We start from the raw sequence: 14,449 nt of genomic DNA, 5'->3' as shown, positions 1-14,449 counted from the left end.
AAAAATTTCGTTGATATTCCTTTACGCGGCATAAATATCCAGGTGAATAATTATTTTGGAAAAAAATATATTTAGCCAATCGTAGTGATTCAATTCCCGCCAAGTAATATTTTACTTCTACCGGTCAATATCACAACTAAAATTGGCGCTAGTGTATGGAGAAAAAAAAAAAATTAAAAAAAAGAGAGTGAAACAGAGTGCGAGAACCTTTTCTTTCTCTCTTTTCCGAATTAACTTTCGCGTTGACGATACTCTTCAAGTATCAAATTTATATCCAATTTAATCAGGATAATAGATTAATAATCAATCAAAATGCCACCAAAATTCGATCCAACTGAAGTCAAAAAAGGTAATATTTATAAATATTATTAATATTATACCTATATTTATTTAACAATTGAAAAAAAAAAAAAAAAAAAAAAATGATAAACATGTGCGTTCAAAGTATAACCTCAATTATTGTTCTTTAATTTATATTAATATTTAATATTTAATATTTAATATTTACAGTCTTCATGAGATGTGTTGGTGGAGAAGTTGGTGCTACATCTTCTCTTGCTCCAAAAATTGGTCCACTTGGTTTGGTATGTATTTTTAATTGATAATATTATTGAGTATGTGTTAACTACTATATTATAATCAATGATTATTAATTGTTTCTTTTTTCTTTTTTTTTGAATTACAGTCACCAAAAAAAGTTGGTGATGATATTGCCAAGGCAACAAGTGACTGGAAAGGTCTTAAAATCACTGTCCAATTGACCATCCAAAACAGACAAGCAACAATTTCAGTTGTACCATCAGCAGCATCATTGGTCATCAAGGCACTCAAAGAACCACCAAGAGATCGTAAAAAGCAAAAGAACATTAAGCACAGTGGTAACATAACATTTGATGATGTTCTTTCAATTGCAAATACAATGAGAGCAAGATCAATGTCACGTCAATTGAGTGGTACTGTTAAAGAAATTTTGGGTACATGTCAATCAGTTGGTTGCACTGTAGAAGGACGTGCACCACATGATATCATTGAAGATATTGATTCTGGTGAAATTGAAGTACCATCAGAATAAAACAATAAATGGTAGGTTATTGGTAGGGGTTGGCATCCCATCCACCTTCAGCAGAATTATTTTTCTGTTGAAGGCATAATTAACGCCATTGAGGAGTTTACCTCAATAAAAAAACAATCTAATTAAAATAATTTAATTCTAAATTTTTTCTTTTTTTTTTATTCATTTTGTTACAGATGTTCTTGTGATGTTTCAATAAAAAAAAAAAAAAAAAAATTAAAAAACCTATATTCAGTGTGTATTTTGTTTTAATTATTTATTTTTGCAAAAAAATTAATTTAAAAATGTTTATTTATTTATTCAGTGTACATTGATTGATTTCTTCTTTTGAATTTTTTTGCATTTGGTTCCATTTGATTTGACAAATTACTTTGTTCAACAGTTGACTCGTTTTTATTATCTTGTTCATCAGCTATTACTGGCACATCAATTGTAAAACTTGTCTCATTAATTGAAGCATCATCATGGTTCTCTTGTGGATAAATAATATCTTGATTATTTATTGATTCTATATTTTTACAAGCTGTCGATTCATCAACTTGTGGATCTTGATAAGTACTGTGTTCATCAATACTTCCACCTTGTAATAGTATCAACAATGCTGATGGATCATCAATTCCTAATTTATCACATAATTCAGTCGTTTGTTTGTTGATACAAAATGATAGTTGTCCTTTTTTTTGAGGTAATGCTGGATCAAATGGTGGTGCTGTTCTAACAAAATTATTTGGTATTTTCAAAGAGTTATTTAATTTAAATAAAACTGATTTTTTTTCTGCCTCAGTTGGTTTAAAATTCCATCTGCTCTGGTCACCACCACCCTGACCAGGCATATAATGAACTTGATTTTTAACATTTAATAAATGATTTGTTAAATAAAGTATTGTTAACCATTCTAGATCATACTCAAATTTAATATCATCATCATTACTATTGTGACAATCAATTTCAACAATTTGTAAAAATTTACGATTTGGATCACACTTGTCAAGTCCAAGAAATTTCGTTACTTGTTGTTTGTTGTTAGTATTTGGTACAATTGCTGCAAATTTACAATGTAAATGAGCTGAAAACCAATATTTTGGATAATGAATATTAAGTAATTCCATTGATGGTATACTTCCAAGTTTATTTGCTTGTATATCATCAAGAAAACGTGGTTTTTGTTTAAGTAATGAATTTTCATCACCATATTTAGTAATACCTGCTGGCCAATCATGTGATATAAATATATCAATATCATTGGTTAATTGTTTTAATCTAAATACTTCTAAATTTCTAATATGATATACACTTCTAGTTGTTGGGTCAGTGTATGGTGGTGATTCAAAATGACCACGTAAATAATCACCAGATTTATAAATACCAGATAAACCAGCAATTCTCAAACCATTTACATTGACAACACTTGCATAGCCCATATAATAAATATTTGGTGCAACCCAACCACCATAAGGTAGCTCTTGCAAATAATTTGATGCTTCATGATTACCACCAATGAATATTGTCAATACTGGAGCAATCAATTCACCAGAATAATATCTAACATGAAAAATATATTAAATTAATAAATTTGTTTAATAATAATAATAAAAATAACAATAATAAAGTCAATAATTACTTGTAAAATGTACCAATATCTTTATATTTATCAAGTACAGCCATTGTTGATAAATCATCTAAATTTCTAGTTGATTGAAAATCACCACAGCATATCAATAAATCAATTTTTATATTATCATTTTTTTCAATTTCTTTTAGACAATTGTATATTTTTTCAAGCTCACCATGAGCACAACCTTCAACAGCAATTTTCATATTTTATATTAAATTATAATTAATAAAATAAATATAAACAAATATGATTCTCCAAACAACGTGTAGCCTATGCGCTTGTTTTATTTTTTTTTTTTTTATTAGTGTCGTTAAAATGTAAACTTACCTTGAGGATTAATTGTAGTTTATTGAAAATAGTAAATAATGATTCTTCTATTTAATATGCCCACGTATACATTGACACATTGACACCGGTTTTTTTTTATATATATTTAATATTTGCTTGCGTGGCCAGCTGATAATAAACTTTACAATGGCAGTAGTTTAACAATTTTACATATTAGATAGAGTTTGTAAAATTTGATAATAACAGAATTGTATTAAATTAAATAATAAAAAAAATATATAACAAAATGAAGATTCTATTTCATTTGGCATTATTTGGATTTATATTGTTATTTCACAATGCAAATTCACAATCAAGAACAAGAGGAGTAAGCACATATACCTACCTAATAAAATTATTATACAATATTTACGTAAAACATGTTGTTGATTATTAATAAATTTATATTTTACAGAGTCAGGGTTCATCTTTGACTGATCGAGTTCAACAATTAACAGACATGTCTATGAAAAGACCTGTTTTGAAATTTAATGGAGCTAAATTTAAAGAGTACATCAAAGCAGCTCCAAGAAATTATTCAGTTATTGTTATGTTCACAGCAATGGCACCACAACGACAATGTCAAATTTGCAGGTACATACATAAATATACATAAATATCTATACCTATAAATTAACTAAAATAACTCATTGATTAATTATTTATTTATTTATTGGTTTTAGAAATGCAAATGATGAATTTACAATTGTTGCAAATTCATTTCGTTATTCACAATCATACTCGAACAAATTATTTTTTGTTAGTGTTGACTTTGATGAAGGATCTGATGTATTTCAAATGGTAATAATAATAATAATAATAATATATTTATAATATACCTATTAATTTAATAATTAATATTTGTTTTTTTAGATGAAATTAAATACTGCACCAGTTTACATACATTTTCCACCAAAAGGTAAACCAAAATCACTTGATACAATGGATATTCAACGTATTGGCTTTGGTGCTGAAGCTATTGCAAAATGGATCATGGAACGTACTGACATTCAGGTAATAATTAATATTATAATATTATTTTTGATAATGATAAATATAAATATAATTAATTAATAATAATAATTATTATTATTATTTTTTCTTAAATGATAGATTCGTGTATTTAGACCACCAAATTATTCTGGAACAGTTGCTGTTGCCATGCTTGTTATATTTGTTGGTGGTTTCTTATATTTGAAACGTAATAATCTTGATTTTATTTACAACAAAACACTCTGGGGATTGGGATCAATGGTAAGACAATTAAAACTATATAACCTGAGGAAAGGATGATTAATTGACATATGATTTATTTATTATTAGTTTTTTACACTCACAATGATATCTGGACAGATGTGGAATCACATTAGAGGACCACCATTTATTCATAAATCACCAAACGGTGGTGTTGCTTACATACATGGATCATCACAAGGACAATTTGTATTGGAAACATATATTGTCATGGCATTGAGTATCCTTTGACCCAAATAATCACATCAATTTTATTTGTTTATTTTTTTTTTATTTTAATTTTCAGTTGAAAAGATAAATTTTTTTTTCCTTAACAATACGTAATTAGATGGTGCTGTTGTATTGGGCATGATACTTATGACTGAAGGAGCATCAAGAAAAGGTGATGTTAGAAAGAAGAAAATATTTGCTGTTATTGGTCTTGGTTTAGTTGCTGTATTTTTCAGTCTTCTTCTTTCCATTTTCCGAAACAAAGCACAAGGATATCCTTACAGGTAAATAACATACATTTTCGTAATAATTAATTAACTTTCTATGTTATTAATTGCCGAATATTTTTAATTTTCAGTCTGCTCTTCAAGTAATAGTTTTTAAACACAATAAAACATTTGTTTGTTTTCGAATAAAAAAAAAAAAATAATTAAAACTAAATTTCAAATCAAGATTTATAGAAATTATTTATCATCTTGATATTTGCAATAAAAATTAGATATTCCATCATTGTATTTACATAGTTTAATATTGTAATTGTTTATTTAGAATTTTGTATGTCAAATAAATAAATAAATATTAATCGACGAAAAAATGTATATTATTTATAAATTAAGAGATCCTCGAAAATCAGTCTATCTTTACTCTCAACGACTTCTGTAATTTCAGCTAAGATGTTACAACGGGACAGCCTGTTCACAATTGTGGTAATTGACCAACATCTCTTAGTAGCAAGATGATTCTTTTATTTGTTTTGAATTGGGTATTTCAAAAAATTTATTTCTCAACAGAATAGCAGAAGGAGTATTTGATGTTTTAAGAAAATAACTCCTTGCCCTTCCTGTGTCCCTAAGACTTTCAATAGAAAATTTGAAAAATAATTGGAAAAAAAATTTATTTCTTAACAGGATTACATAATAAGCGAAGAGGTATTTTATTTCTCAACCGGTTACCTCCTTGCCCTTCCTGTTTTCCTAATATTTTCAATGGAAATTCGAAAAAATAAATAAAAAAAAATTATTTTTTAACAGGATAACATAATAAGCGAAGAGGTATTTTATTCTTCAACCAGCTACCTCCTTGCCCTTCCTGTTTCCCTAATATTCTCAATGGAAATTCGAAAAAATGAATAAAAAAAAATTATTTTTTAACAGGATAACATAATAAGCGAAGAGGTATTTTATTTTCCAAGCAGCTACCTCCTTGCCCTTCCTGTTTTCCTAATATTTTCAATGGAAATTCGAAAAAATAAATAAAAAAAAATTATTTCTCAACAGGATTACATAATAAGCGAAGAGGTATTTTATTTCTCAACCAGTTACCTCCTTGCCCTTCCTGTTTCCCTAATATTCTCAATGAAAATTCGAAAAAATGAATAAAAAAAAATTATTTTTTAACAGGATAACATAATAAGCGAAGAGGTATTTTATTTTCCAAGCAGCTACCTCCTTGCCCTTCCTGTTTTCCTAATATTTTCAATGGAAATTCGAAAAAATAAATAAAAAAAAATTATTTCTCAACAGGATTACATAATAAGCGAAGAGGTATTTTATTTCTCAACCAGTTACCTCCTTGCCCTTCCTGTTTCCCTAATATTCTCAATGAAAATTCGAAAAAATGAATAAAAAAAAATTATTTTTTAACAGGATAACATAATAAGCGAAGAGGTATTTTATTTTCCAAGCAGCTACCTCCTTGCCCTTCCTGTTTTCCTAATATTTTCAATAGAAATTCGAAAAAATAAATAAAAAAAAATTATTTCTCAACAGGATTACATAATAAGCGAAGAGGTATTTTATTTCTCAACCAGTTACCTCCTTGCCCTTCCTGTTTCCCTAATATTCTCAATGAAAATTCGAAAAAATGAATAAAAAAAAATTATTTTTTAACAGGATAACATAATAAGCGAAGAGGTATTTTATTTTCCAAGCAGCTACCTCCTTGCCCTTCCTGTTTTCCTAATATTTTCAATAGAAATTCGAAAAAATAAATAAAAAAAAATTATTTCTCAACAGGATTACATAATAAGCGAAGAGGTATTTTATTTCTCAACCAGTTACCTCCTTGCCCTTCCTGTTTCCCTAATATTCTCAATGAAAATTCGAAAAAATGAATAAAAAAATTATTTTTAACAGGATAACATAATAATAAGAGGTATTTTATTTTCCAAGCAGCTACCTCCTTGCCCTTCCTGTTTTCCTAATATTTTCAATGGAAATTCGAAAAAATAAATAAAAAAAAATTATTTTTTAACAGGATAACATAATAAGCGAAGAGGTATTTTATTTCTCAACCGGTTACCTCCTTGCCCTTCCTGTTTTCCTAATATTTTCAATGGAAATTCGAAAAAATGAATAAAAAAAAATTATTTCTTAACAGGATTACATAATAAGCGAAGAGGTATTTTATTTCTCAACCAGTTACCTCCTTGCCCTTCCTGTTTCCCTAATATTCTCAATGGAAATTCGAAAAAATGAATAAAAAAAAATTATTTTTTAACAGGATAACATAATAAGCGAAGAGGTATTTTATTTCTCAACCGGTTACCTCCTTGCCCTTCCTGTTTTCCTAATATTTTCAATAGAAATTCGAAAAAATAAATAAAAAAAAATTATTTCTCAACAGGATTACATAATAAGCGAAGAGGTATTTTATTTCTCAACCAGTTACCTCCTTGCCCTTCCTGTTTCCCTAATATTCTCAATGGAAATTCGAAAAAATGAATAAAAAAAAATTATTTTTTAACAGGATAACATAATAAGCGAAGAGGTATTTTATTCTTCAACCAGCTACCTCCTTGCCCTTCCTGTTTTCCTAATATTTTCAATGGAAATTCGAAAAAATAAATAAAAAAAAATTATTTCTTAACAGGATAACATAATAAGCGAAGAGGTATTTTATTTCTCAACCGGTTACCTCCTTGCCGTTCCTGTTTTCCTAATATTTTCAATGGAAATTCGAAAAAATAAATAAAAAAAAATTATTTCTTAACAGGATTACATAATAAGCGAAGAGGTATTTTATTTCTCAACCAGTTACCTCCTTGCCCTTCCTGTTTCCCTAATATTCTCAATGGAAATTCGAAAAAATGAATAAAAAAAAATTATTTTTTAACAGGATAACATAATAAGCGAAGAGGTATTTTATTTCTCAACCGGTTACTTCCTTGCCCTTCCTGTTTTCCTAATATTTTCAATAGAAATTCGAAAAAATAAATAAAAAAAAATTATTTCTCAACAGGATTACATAATAAGCGAAGAGGTATTTTATTTCTCAACCAGTTACCTCCTTGCCCTTCCTGTTTCCCTAATATTCTCAATGAAAATTCGAAAAAATGAATAAAAAAAAATTATTTTTTAACAGGATAACATAATAAGCGAAGAGGTATTTTATTTTCCAAGCAGCTACCTCCTTGCCCTTCCTGTTTTCCTAATATTTTCAATGGAAATTCGAAAAAATAAATAAAAAAAAATTATTTTTTAACAGGATAACATAATAAGCGAAGAGGTATTTTATTTTCCAAGCAGCTACCTCCTTGCCCTTCCTGTTTTCCTAATATTCTCAATGGAAATTTGAAAAAATGAATAAAAAAAAATTATTTTTTAACAGGATAACATAATAAGCGAAGAGGTATTTTATTTTCCAAGCAGCTACCTCCTTGCCCTTCCTGTTTTCCTAATATTTTCAATGGAAATTCGAAAAAATAAATAAAAAAAAATTATTTCTTAACAGGATAACATAATAAGCGAAGAGGTATTTTATTTTCCAAGCAGCTACCTCCTTGCCCTTCCTGTTTTCCTAATATTCTCAATGGAAATTTGAAAAAATGAATAAAAAAAAATTATTTTTTAACAGGATAACATAATAAGCGAAGAGGTATTTTATTTTCCAAGCAGCTACCTCCTTGCCCTTCCTGTTTTCCTAATATTTTCAATGGAAATTCGAAAAAATAAATAAAAAAAAATTATTTTTTAACAGGATAACATAATAAGCGAAGAGGTATTTTATTTCTCAACCGGTTACCTCCTTGCCCTTCCTGTTTTCCTAATATTTTCAATGGAAATTCGAAAAAATAAATAAAAAAAAATTATTTCTTAACAGGATTACATAATAAGCGAAGAGGTATTTTATTTCTCAACCAGTTACCTCCTTGCCCTTCCTGTTTCCCTAATATTCTCAATGGAAATTCGAAAAAATGAATAAAAAAAAATTATTTTTTAACAGGATAACATAATAAGCGAAGAGGTATTTTATTTCTCAACCAGTTACCTCCTTGCCCTTCCTGTTTCCCTAATATTCTCAATGAAAATTCGAAAAAATGAATAAAAAAAAATTATTTTTTAACAGGATAACATAATAAGCGAAGAGGTATTTTATTTTCCAAGCAGCTACCTCCTTGCCCTTCCTGTTTTCCTAATATTTTCAATGGAAATTCGAAAAAATAAATAAAAAAAAATTATTTCTTAACAGGATAACATAATAAGCGAAGAGGTATTTTATTTCTCAACCAGTTACCTCCTTGCCCTTCCTGTTTCCCTAATATTCTCAATGGAAATTCGAAAAAATGAATAAAAAAAAATTATTTTTTAACAGGATAACATGATAAGCGAAGAGGTATTTTATTTCTCAACCAGTTACCTCCTTGCCCTTCCTGTTTTCCTAATATTTTCAATAAAAATTCGAAAAAATAAATAAAAAAAATTTATTTCTTAACAGGATTACATAATAAGCGAAGAGGTATTTTATTTCTTAACCAGTTACCTCCTTGCCCTTCCTGTTTCCCTAATATTCTCAATGAAAATTCGAAAAATGATAAAAAAATTTATTTCTTAACAGGATAACATAATAAGCGAAGAGGTATTTTATTCTTCAACCAGCTACCTCCTTGCCCTTCCTGTTTTCCTAATATTTTCAATGGAAATTCGAAAAAATAAATAAAAAAAAATTATTTTTTAACAGGATAACATAATAAGCGAAGAGGTATTTTATTTTCCAAGCAGCTACCTCCTTGCCCTTCCTGTTTTCCTAATATTCTCAATGGAAATTTGAAAAAATGAATAAAAAAAAATTATTTTTTAACAGGATAACATAATAAGCGAAGAGGTATTTTATTTTCCAAGCAGCTACCTCCTTGCCCTTCCTGTTTTCCTAATATTTTCAATGGAAATTCGAAAAAATAAATAAAAAAAAATTATTTTTTAACAGGATAACATAATAAGCGAAGAGGTATTTTATTTCTCAACCAGTTACCTCCTTGCCCTTCCTGTTTTCCTAATATTTTCAATGGAAATTCGAAAAAATAAATAAAAAAAAATTATTTCTTAACAGGATTACATAATAAGCGAAGAGGTATTTTATTTCTCAACCAGTTACCTCCTTGCCCTTCCTGTTTCCCTAATATTCTCAATGGAAATTCGAAAAAATGAATAAAAAAAAATTATTTTTTAACAGGATAACATAATAAGCGAAGAGGTATTTTATTTCTCAACCAGTTACCTCCTTGCCCTTCCTGTTTTCCTAATATTTTCAATGGAAATTCGAAAAAATAAATAAAAAAAAATTATTTCTTAACAGGATAACATAATAAGCGAAGAGGTATTTTATTTTCCAAGCAGCTACCTCCTTGCCCTTCCTGTTTTCCTAATATTTTCAATGGAAATTCGAAAAAATAAATAAAAAAAAATTATTTTTTAACAGGATAACATAATAAGCGAAGAGGTATTTTATTTTCCAAGCAGCTACCTCCTTGCCCTTCCTGTTTTCCTAATATTCTCAATGGAAATTTGAAAAAATGAATAAAAAAACATTATTTTTTAACAGGATAACATAATAAGCGAAGAGGTATTTTATTTTCCAAGCAGCTACCTCCTTGCCCTTCCTGTTTTCCTAATATTTTCAATGGAAATTCGAAAAAATAAATAAAAAAAAATTATTTCTTAACAGGATAACATAATAAGCGAAGAGGTATTTTATTTCTCAACCAGTTACCTCCTTGCCCTTCCTGTTTCCCTAATATTCTCAATGGAAATTCGAAAAAATGAATAAAAAAAAATTATTTTTTAACAGGATAACATGATAAGCGAAGAGGTATTTTATTTCTCAACCAGTTACCTCCTTGCCCTTCCTGTTTTCCTAATATTTTCAATAAAAATTCGAAAAAATAAATAAAAAAAATTTATTTCTTAACAGGATTACATAATAAGCGAAGAGGTATTTTATTTCTTAACCAGTTACCTCCTTGCCCTTCCTGTTTCCCTAATATTCTCAATGAAAATTCGAAAAAATGAATAAAAAAAAATTATTTTTTAACAGGATAACATAATAAGCGAAGAGGTATTTTATTTTCCAAGCAGCTACCTCCTTGCCCTTCCTGTTTTCCTAATATTTTCAATGGAAATTCGAAAAAATAAATAAAAAAAAATTATTTTTTAACAGGATAACATAATAAGCGAAGAGGTATTTTATTTTCCAAGCAGCTACCTCCTTGCCCTTCCTGTTTTCCTAATATTCTCAATGGAAATTTGAAAAAATGAATAAAAAAACATTATTTTTTAACAGGATAACATAATAAGCGAAGAGGTATTTTATTTTCCAAGCAGCTACCTCCTTGCCCTTCCTGTTTTCCTAATATTTTCAATGGAAATTCGAAAAAATAAATAAAAAAAAATTATTTTTTAACAGGATAACATAATAAGCGAAGAGGTATTTTATTTCTCAACCAGTTACCTCCTTGCCCTTCCTGTTTTCCTAATATTTTCAATGGAAATTCGAAAAAATAAATAAAAAAAAATTATTTTTTAACAGGATTACATAATAAGCGAAGAGGTATTTTATTTTCCAAGCAGCTACCTCCTTGCCCTTCCTGTTTTCCTAATATTTTCAATGGAAATTCGAAAAAATAAATAAAAAAAAATTATTTTTTAACAGGATTACATAATAAGCGAAGAGGTATTTTATTTCCCAAGCAGCTACCTCCTTGCCCTTCCTGTTTTCCTAATATTCTCAATGGAAATTTGAAAAAATGAATAAAAAAAAATTATTTTTTAACAGGATAACATAATAAGCGAAGAGGTATTTTATTTTCCAAGCAGCTACCTCCTTGCCCTTCCTGTTTTCCTAATATTTTCAATGGAAATTCGAAAAAATAAATAAAAAAAAATTATTTTTTAACAGGATAACATAATAAGCGAAGAGGTATTTTATTCTTCAACCAGCTACCTCCTTGCCCTTCCTGTATTCCTAATATTTTCAATGGAAATTTGAAAAAATAAATAAAAAAAAATTATTTCTTAACAGGATTACATAATGAGCGAAGAGGTATTTTATTTTCCAAGCAGCTACCTCCTTGCCCTTCCTGTTTTCCTAATATTTTCAATGGAAATTCGAAAAAATAAATTAAAAAAAATTATTTTTTAACAGGATAACATAATAAGCGAAGAGGTATTTTATTCCTCAACCAGTTACTTCCTTGCCCTTCCTGTTTTCCTAATATTTTCAATAGAAATTCGAAAAATCAAATAAAAAAAATTCATTTTTCAACAGGATAACATAATAAGCGAAGAGGTATTTTATTTCTCAACCAGTTACCTCCTTGCCCTTCTTGTTTTCCTAATATTTTCAATGGAAATTCGAAAAAATAAATAAAAAAAAATTATTTTTTAACAGGATAACATAATAAGCGAAGAGGTATTTTATTTCCCAACCAGCTACCTCCTTGCCCTTCCTGTTTTCCTAATATTCTCAATGGAAATTCGAAAAAATAAATAAAAAAAATTTATTTCTTAACAGGATTACATAATAAGCGAAGAGGTATTTGATTTTTTTTGAAGTTAACTCCTTGCCCTCTCTGTTTCCCTAATATCTTCAAATAAAAATTAAAATATCAAAAAAAAATATGAAAAAAAACTGCCATTTGAACAGGAATATAGAATGAGCGAAGAGGTATTTGATTTCATTTATGGTTGACCTCCTGTCCTATCTGTTTCCCTAATATTTTCTAAATAAAATTAAAATATTAACAAAAAATATGAAAAAATAAAGAAAAAAAATTTCCATTTGAACAGGAATGTAGAATGAGCGAAGAGGTATTCGATTCTCTAAACAGCCAACTCCTTGTTCTTCCTTTTCTCCTAATTTTTTCGATGAAAATTTGAAACAAGAAATAAAAAAAATTTGTTTCTCAACAGGATCACATAATAAGCCAAAGGTATGCAGTGTTATGGTCAATTTAGAAAATAAATACAAATATTATAATAGCGAGTACGATATAAAAAATTTTATTAATTTTTTTGACAATAAATTAAATGCCTGAAAGACAACTGTCATTTTTTTTTTTTTGAAAAAAAAAACATAAAGTGGATTAAACAATAAATGGTATGTATATTTTTCTATCCTTTGGATACTGATCTTTGAAGGTGTCATGGTACCATTCGTGTGTTGATACAGCAGTCTCAGTCTTGAAAAAAAAATAAAAATTACATTTTATTTATAATATGAAATTAAAGTTACTTATTTTTTAATTACATACAAGCAAAAGACTTACTTGATTAACAAACACCCAAATGAAGATGAAATGAAATGTTGATGCATCCCAAAGAATAAAAGTAAGCATCAAGTACATAATTATTTCAGTGAATTGAAGTGGTGCTGATATGTACTCAAACAATTCACCATGTGGTATTTTGTGAGATTTGGAATCAACATAATTATCCTTATTTTTCCTTAACTTCGCAAATATAATATTGGCACGTAGTTGAGCATAAGAAGCCAACAAAAATATTGCCATCCAGATAAAATTAATTCTACTGATATGATTCCACTGAAAATTGGCTGATGGCTGCAAATTGGCTGCAAAAAAAATAATATTTTAATGTAGCAAGAGTAATATAAATTAATTGAATGTTGTTTTGTACCTTTTGTACCTTTTGTAAATCCTTGAGATTCACCAATGATACATGTCAATGCACCAATGTAATGAACATATCCAATCACATAATGGCTTATATTTATTTTACTATCACTGAAGATACTGACACACTGGGTCTCGTAAAAACGTTTCCAACATTGTATTGTCAACAGAAACAAGGCAACAAGTGTATCCTCTGGTGATACTGGTGGAAATATTAAAATAAATAATTATTTCATATCAAATGACTGTCAATAATTTATTAAGCAAATAGATAATAAATTACCTAAAGGTTTTCTGGATGATCCAAGTTGTAAATCCAACAGCCAACAAACAGTGTTTGATAATTCTCCATTATAAAAATATCTGTTGATGACAATGATCAGTGTTAAAGCTGATACTGGTGCTGAAAATATATAAAAGTGTCCAAACCATCTGAAGAATAGAAAAAAAATGACAAATTAATATGATTGATCAAGTGGTATTCTTGCATTGAAGTTTATAGATTTAATTTATTCAATTTGTTTAATTTAAATAATCATAAAAACTATGAGAAATAGTGTTTAACCTATTTTTAAACAAATAAATATTTATGTTATGTTATGTATCTATATCACAATTTAATATTACAATATTACCTTTTAGGAACTTCCAGTTTACTCACTAAAACATGTTGTTTTTTTTCAGCATGTTTACCATATTTTAATGTTTTTTTAATTGACACTGGTAAATAATTGTTGTAATTGTGTAGTAAAAAACTAACAACAGCAATTGATGAAGCAGCAAATATAAACAATAAACGAGTTAAATTAGCATCAATCATAATTTTTACAACTCATAAAAATTTCAAGAGCACAATAACGGTAAATACAGTTGGATACTGGGTACTATTCACATTATGTACTTTATACATAAAAATATATTTATGTACACAAGAAGTTCAGCTGGTGAAAGCTGTGTGTGTGTGTGTGTGTGTGTGTTTTTTTTTTTTTTTTTGTTCCACTCCACTTGTCAAGAAGAAAATAAATCATCAAAATAATCGTATATACTTATGTAATAAAAAATA

At 27.6% G+C, this 14,449-nt stretch overlaps 5 protein-coding genes across 9 annotated transcripts in view; 2 read left to right on the top strand and 3 right to left on the bottom strand.

The window, feature by feature from the left end:
- The window catches only part of LOC122854153 (fibrillin-2-like), a 222,327-nt gene that overhangs the window by 165,313 nt on the left and 42,565 nt on the right, over positions 1–14,449 (bottom strand). The gene's annotated exons all lie outside the window — the stretch shown is intronic.
- LOC122854165 (60S ribosomal protein L12-like) lies at positions 175–1,298 on the top strand. Of its 2 annotated transcripts, XM_044154607.1 has the most exons (4): positions 175–349; positions 511–584; positions 686–1,083; positions 1,249–1,298. In XM_044154607.1, the coding sequence occupies exons 1-3, from the start codon at positions 313–315 to the stop codon at positions 1,070–1,072; spliced, it is 498 nt and encodes a 165-aa protein (XP_044010542.1). In that variant the 5' UTR covers positions 175–312; the 3' UTR covers positions 1,073–1,083; positions 1,249–1,298. The 2 variants fall into 2 exon arrangements, with proteins under 2 accessions (XP_044010542.1, XP_044010541.1); XM_044154606.1 differs by having other exon boundaries at positions 181–349; positions 686–1,268.
- LOC122854139 (lariat debranching enzyme) lies at positions 1,215–2,890 on the bottom strand. The gene is made up of 2 exons (XM_044154570.1): positions 2,694–2,890; positions 1,215–2,614 (listed from the first exon to the last, which is right to left on the bottom strand). Exons 1-2 carry the CDS (start codon positions 2,888–2,890, stop codon positions 1,369–1,371), a joined length of 1,443 nt encoding a protein of 480 aa, XP_044010505.1. The 3' UTR covers positions 1,215–1,368.
- Positions 3,222–5,073, top strand: LOC122854149 (tumor suppressor candidate 3). The gene is made up of 8 exons (XM_044154585.1): positions 3,222–3,342; positions 3,430–3,608; positions 3,698–3,815; positions 3,888–4,028; positions 4,128–4,268; positions 4,338–4,488; positions 4,597–4,762; positions 4,837–5,073. The coding sequence occupies exons 1-8, from the start codon at positions 3,262–3,264 to the stop codon at positions 4,850–4,852; spliced, it is 993 nt and encodes a 330-aa protein (XP_044010520.1). The 5' UTR covers positions 3,222–3,261; the 3' UTR covers positions 4,853–5,073.
- Positions 12,790–14,355, bottom strand: LOC122854151 (polyprenol reductase). 2 transcript variants are annotated; one of them, XM_044154587.1, is made up of 5 exons: positions 14,022–14,355; positions 13,670–13,818; positions 13,391–13,588; positions 13,021–13,325; positions 12,790–12,933 (listed from the first exon to the last, which is right to left on the bottom strand). In XM_044154587.1, the coding sequence occupies exons 1-5, from the start codon at positions 14,204–14,206 to the stop codon at positions 12,838–12,840; spliced, it is 933 nt and encodes a 310-aa protein (XP_044010522.1). In that variant the 5' UTR covers positions 14,207–14,355; the 3' UTR covers positions 12,790–12,837. The 2 variants fall into 2 exon arrangements, with proteins under 2 accessions (XP_044010522.1, XP_044010523.1); XM_044154588.1 differs by having other exon boundaries at positions 13,400–13,588; positions 14,022–14,354.

Source organism: Aphidius gifuensis, linkage group LG4, assembly GCF_014905175.1.
Source record: "Aphidius gifuensis isolate YNYX2018 linkage group LG4, ASM1490517v1, whole genome shotgun sequence".
Classification (NCBI taxonomy): domain Eukaryota; kingdom Metazoa; phylum Arthropoda; class Insecta; order Hymenoptera; family Braconidae; genus Aphidius; species Aphidius gifuensis.
This window is presented reverse-complemented; position numbering and strand designations above follow the sequence as displayed.

What these genes read in the sequence shown, in the direction of transcription:
- LOC122854139 (XM_044154570.1), bottom strand. Translation starts at nt 2,890, where the DNA reads ATGAAAATTGCTGTTGAAGGTTGTGCTCATGGTGAGCTTGAAAAAATA. An exon ending in GATATTGGTACATTTTACAA is followed by an intron (nt 2,615 to 2,693) that starts GTAATTATTGAC and finishes TTTTCATGTTAG; the next exon opens with ATATTATTCTGGTGAATTGA.
- LOC122854149 (XM_044154585.1), top strand. Translation starts at nt 3,262, where the DNA reads ATGAAGATTCTATTTCATTTGGCATTATTTGGATTTATATTGTTATTT. An exon ending in CACAATCAAGAACAAGAGGA is followed by an intron (nt 3,343 to 3,429) that starts GTAAGCACATAT and finishes TATATTTTACAG; the next exon opens with AGTCAGGGTTCATCTTTGAC. An exon ending in CGACAATGTCAAATTTGCAG is followed by an intron (nt 3,609 to 3,697) that starts GTACATACATAA and finishes TATTGGTTTTAG; the next exon opens with AAATGCAAATGATGAATTTA.
- LOC122854151 (XM_044154587.1), bottom strand. Translation starts at nt 14,206, where the DNA reads ATGATTGATGCTAATTTAACTCGTTTATTGTTTATATTTGCTGCTTCA. An exon ending in ATTTACAAAAGGTACAAAAG is followed by an intron (nt 13,326 to 13,390) that starts GTACAAAACAAC and finishes TTTTTTTTGCAG; the next exon opens with CCAATTTGCAGCCATCAGCC. An exon ending in TTTGGGTGTTTGTTAATCAA is followed by an intron (nt 12,934 to 13,020) that starts GTAAGTCTTTTG and finishes TTTTTTTTCAAG; the next exon opens with ACTGAGACTGCTGTATCAAC.
- LOC122854165 (XM_044154607.1), top strand. Translation starts at nt 313, where the DNA reads ATGCCACCAAAATTCGATCCAACTGAAGTCAAAAAAG. An exon ending in TCCAACTGAAGTCAAAAAAG is followed by an intron (nt 350 to 510) that starts GTAATATTTATA and finishes TAATATTTACAG; the next exon opens with TCTTCATGAGATGTGTTGGT. An exon ending in AAATTGGTCCACTTGGTTTG is followed by an intron (nt 585 to 685) that starts GTATGTATTTTT and finishes TTTGAATTACAG; the next exon opens with TCACCAAAAAAAGTTGGTGA.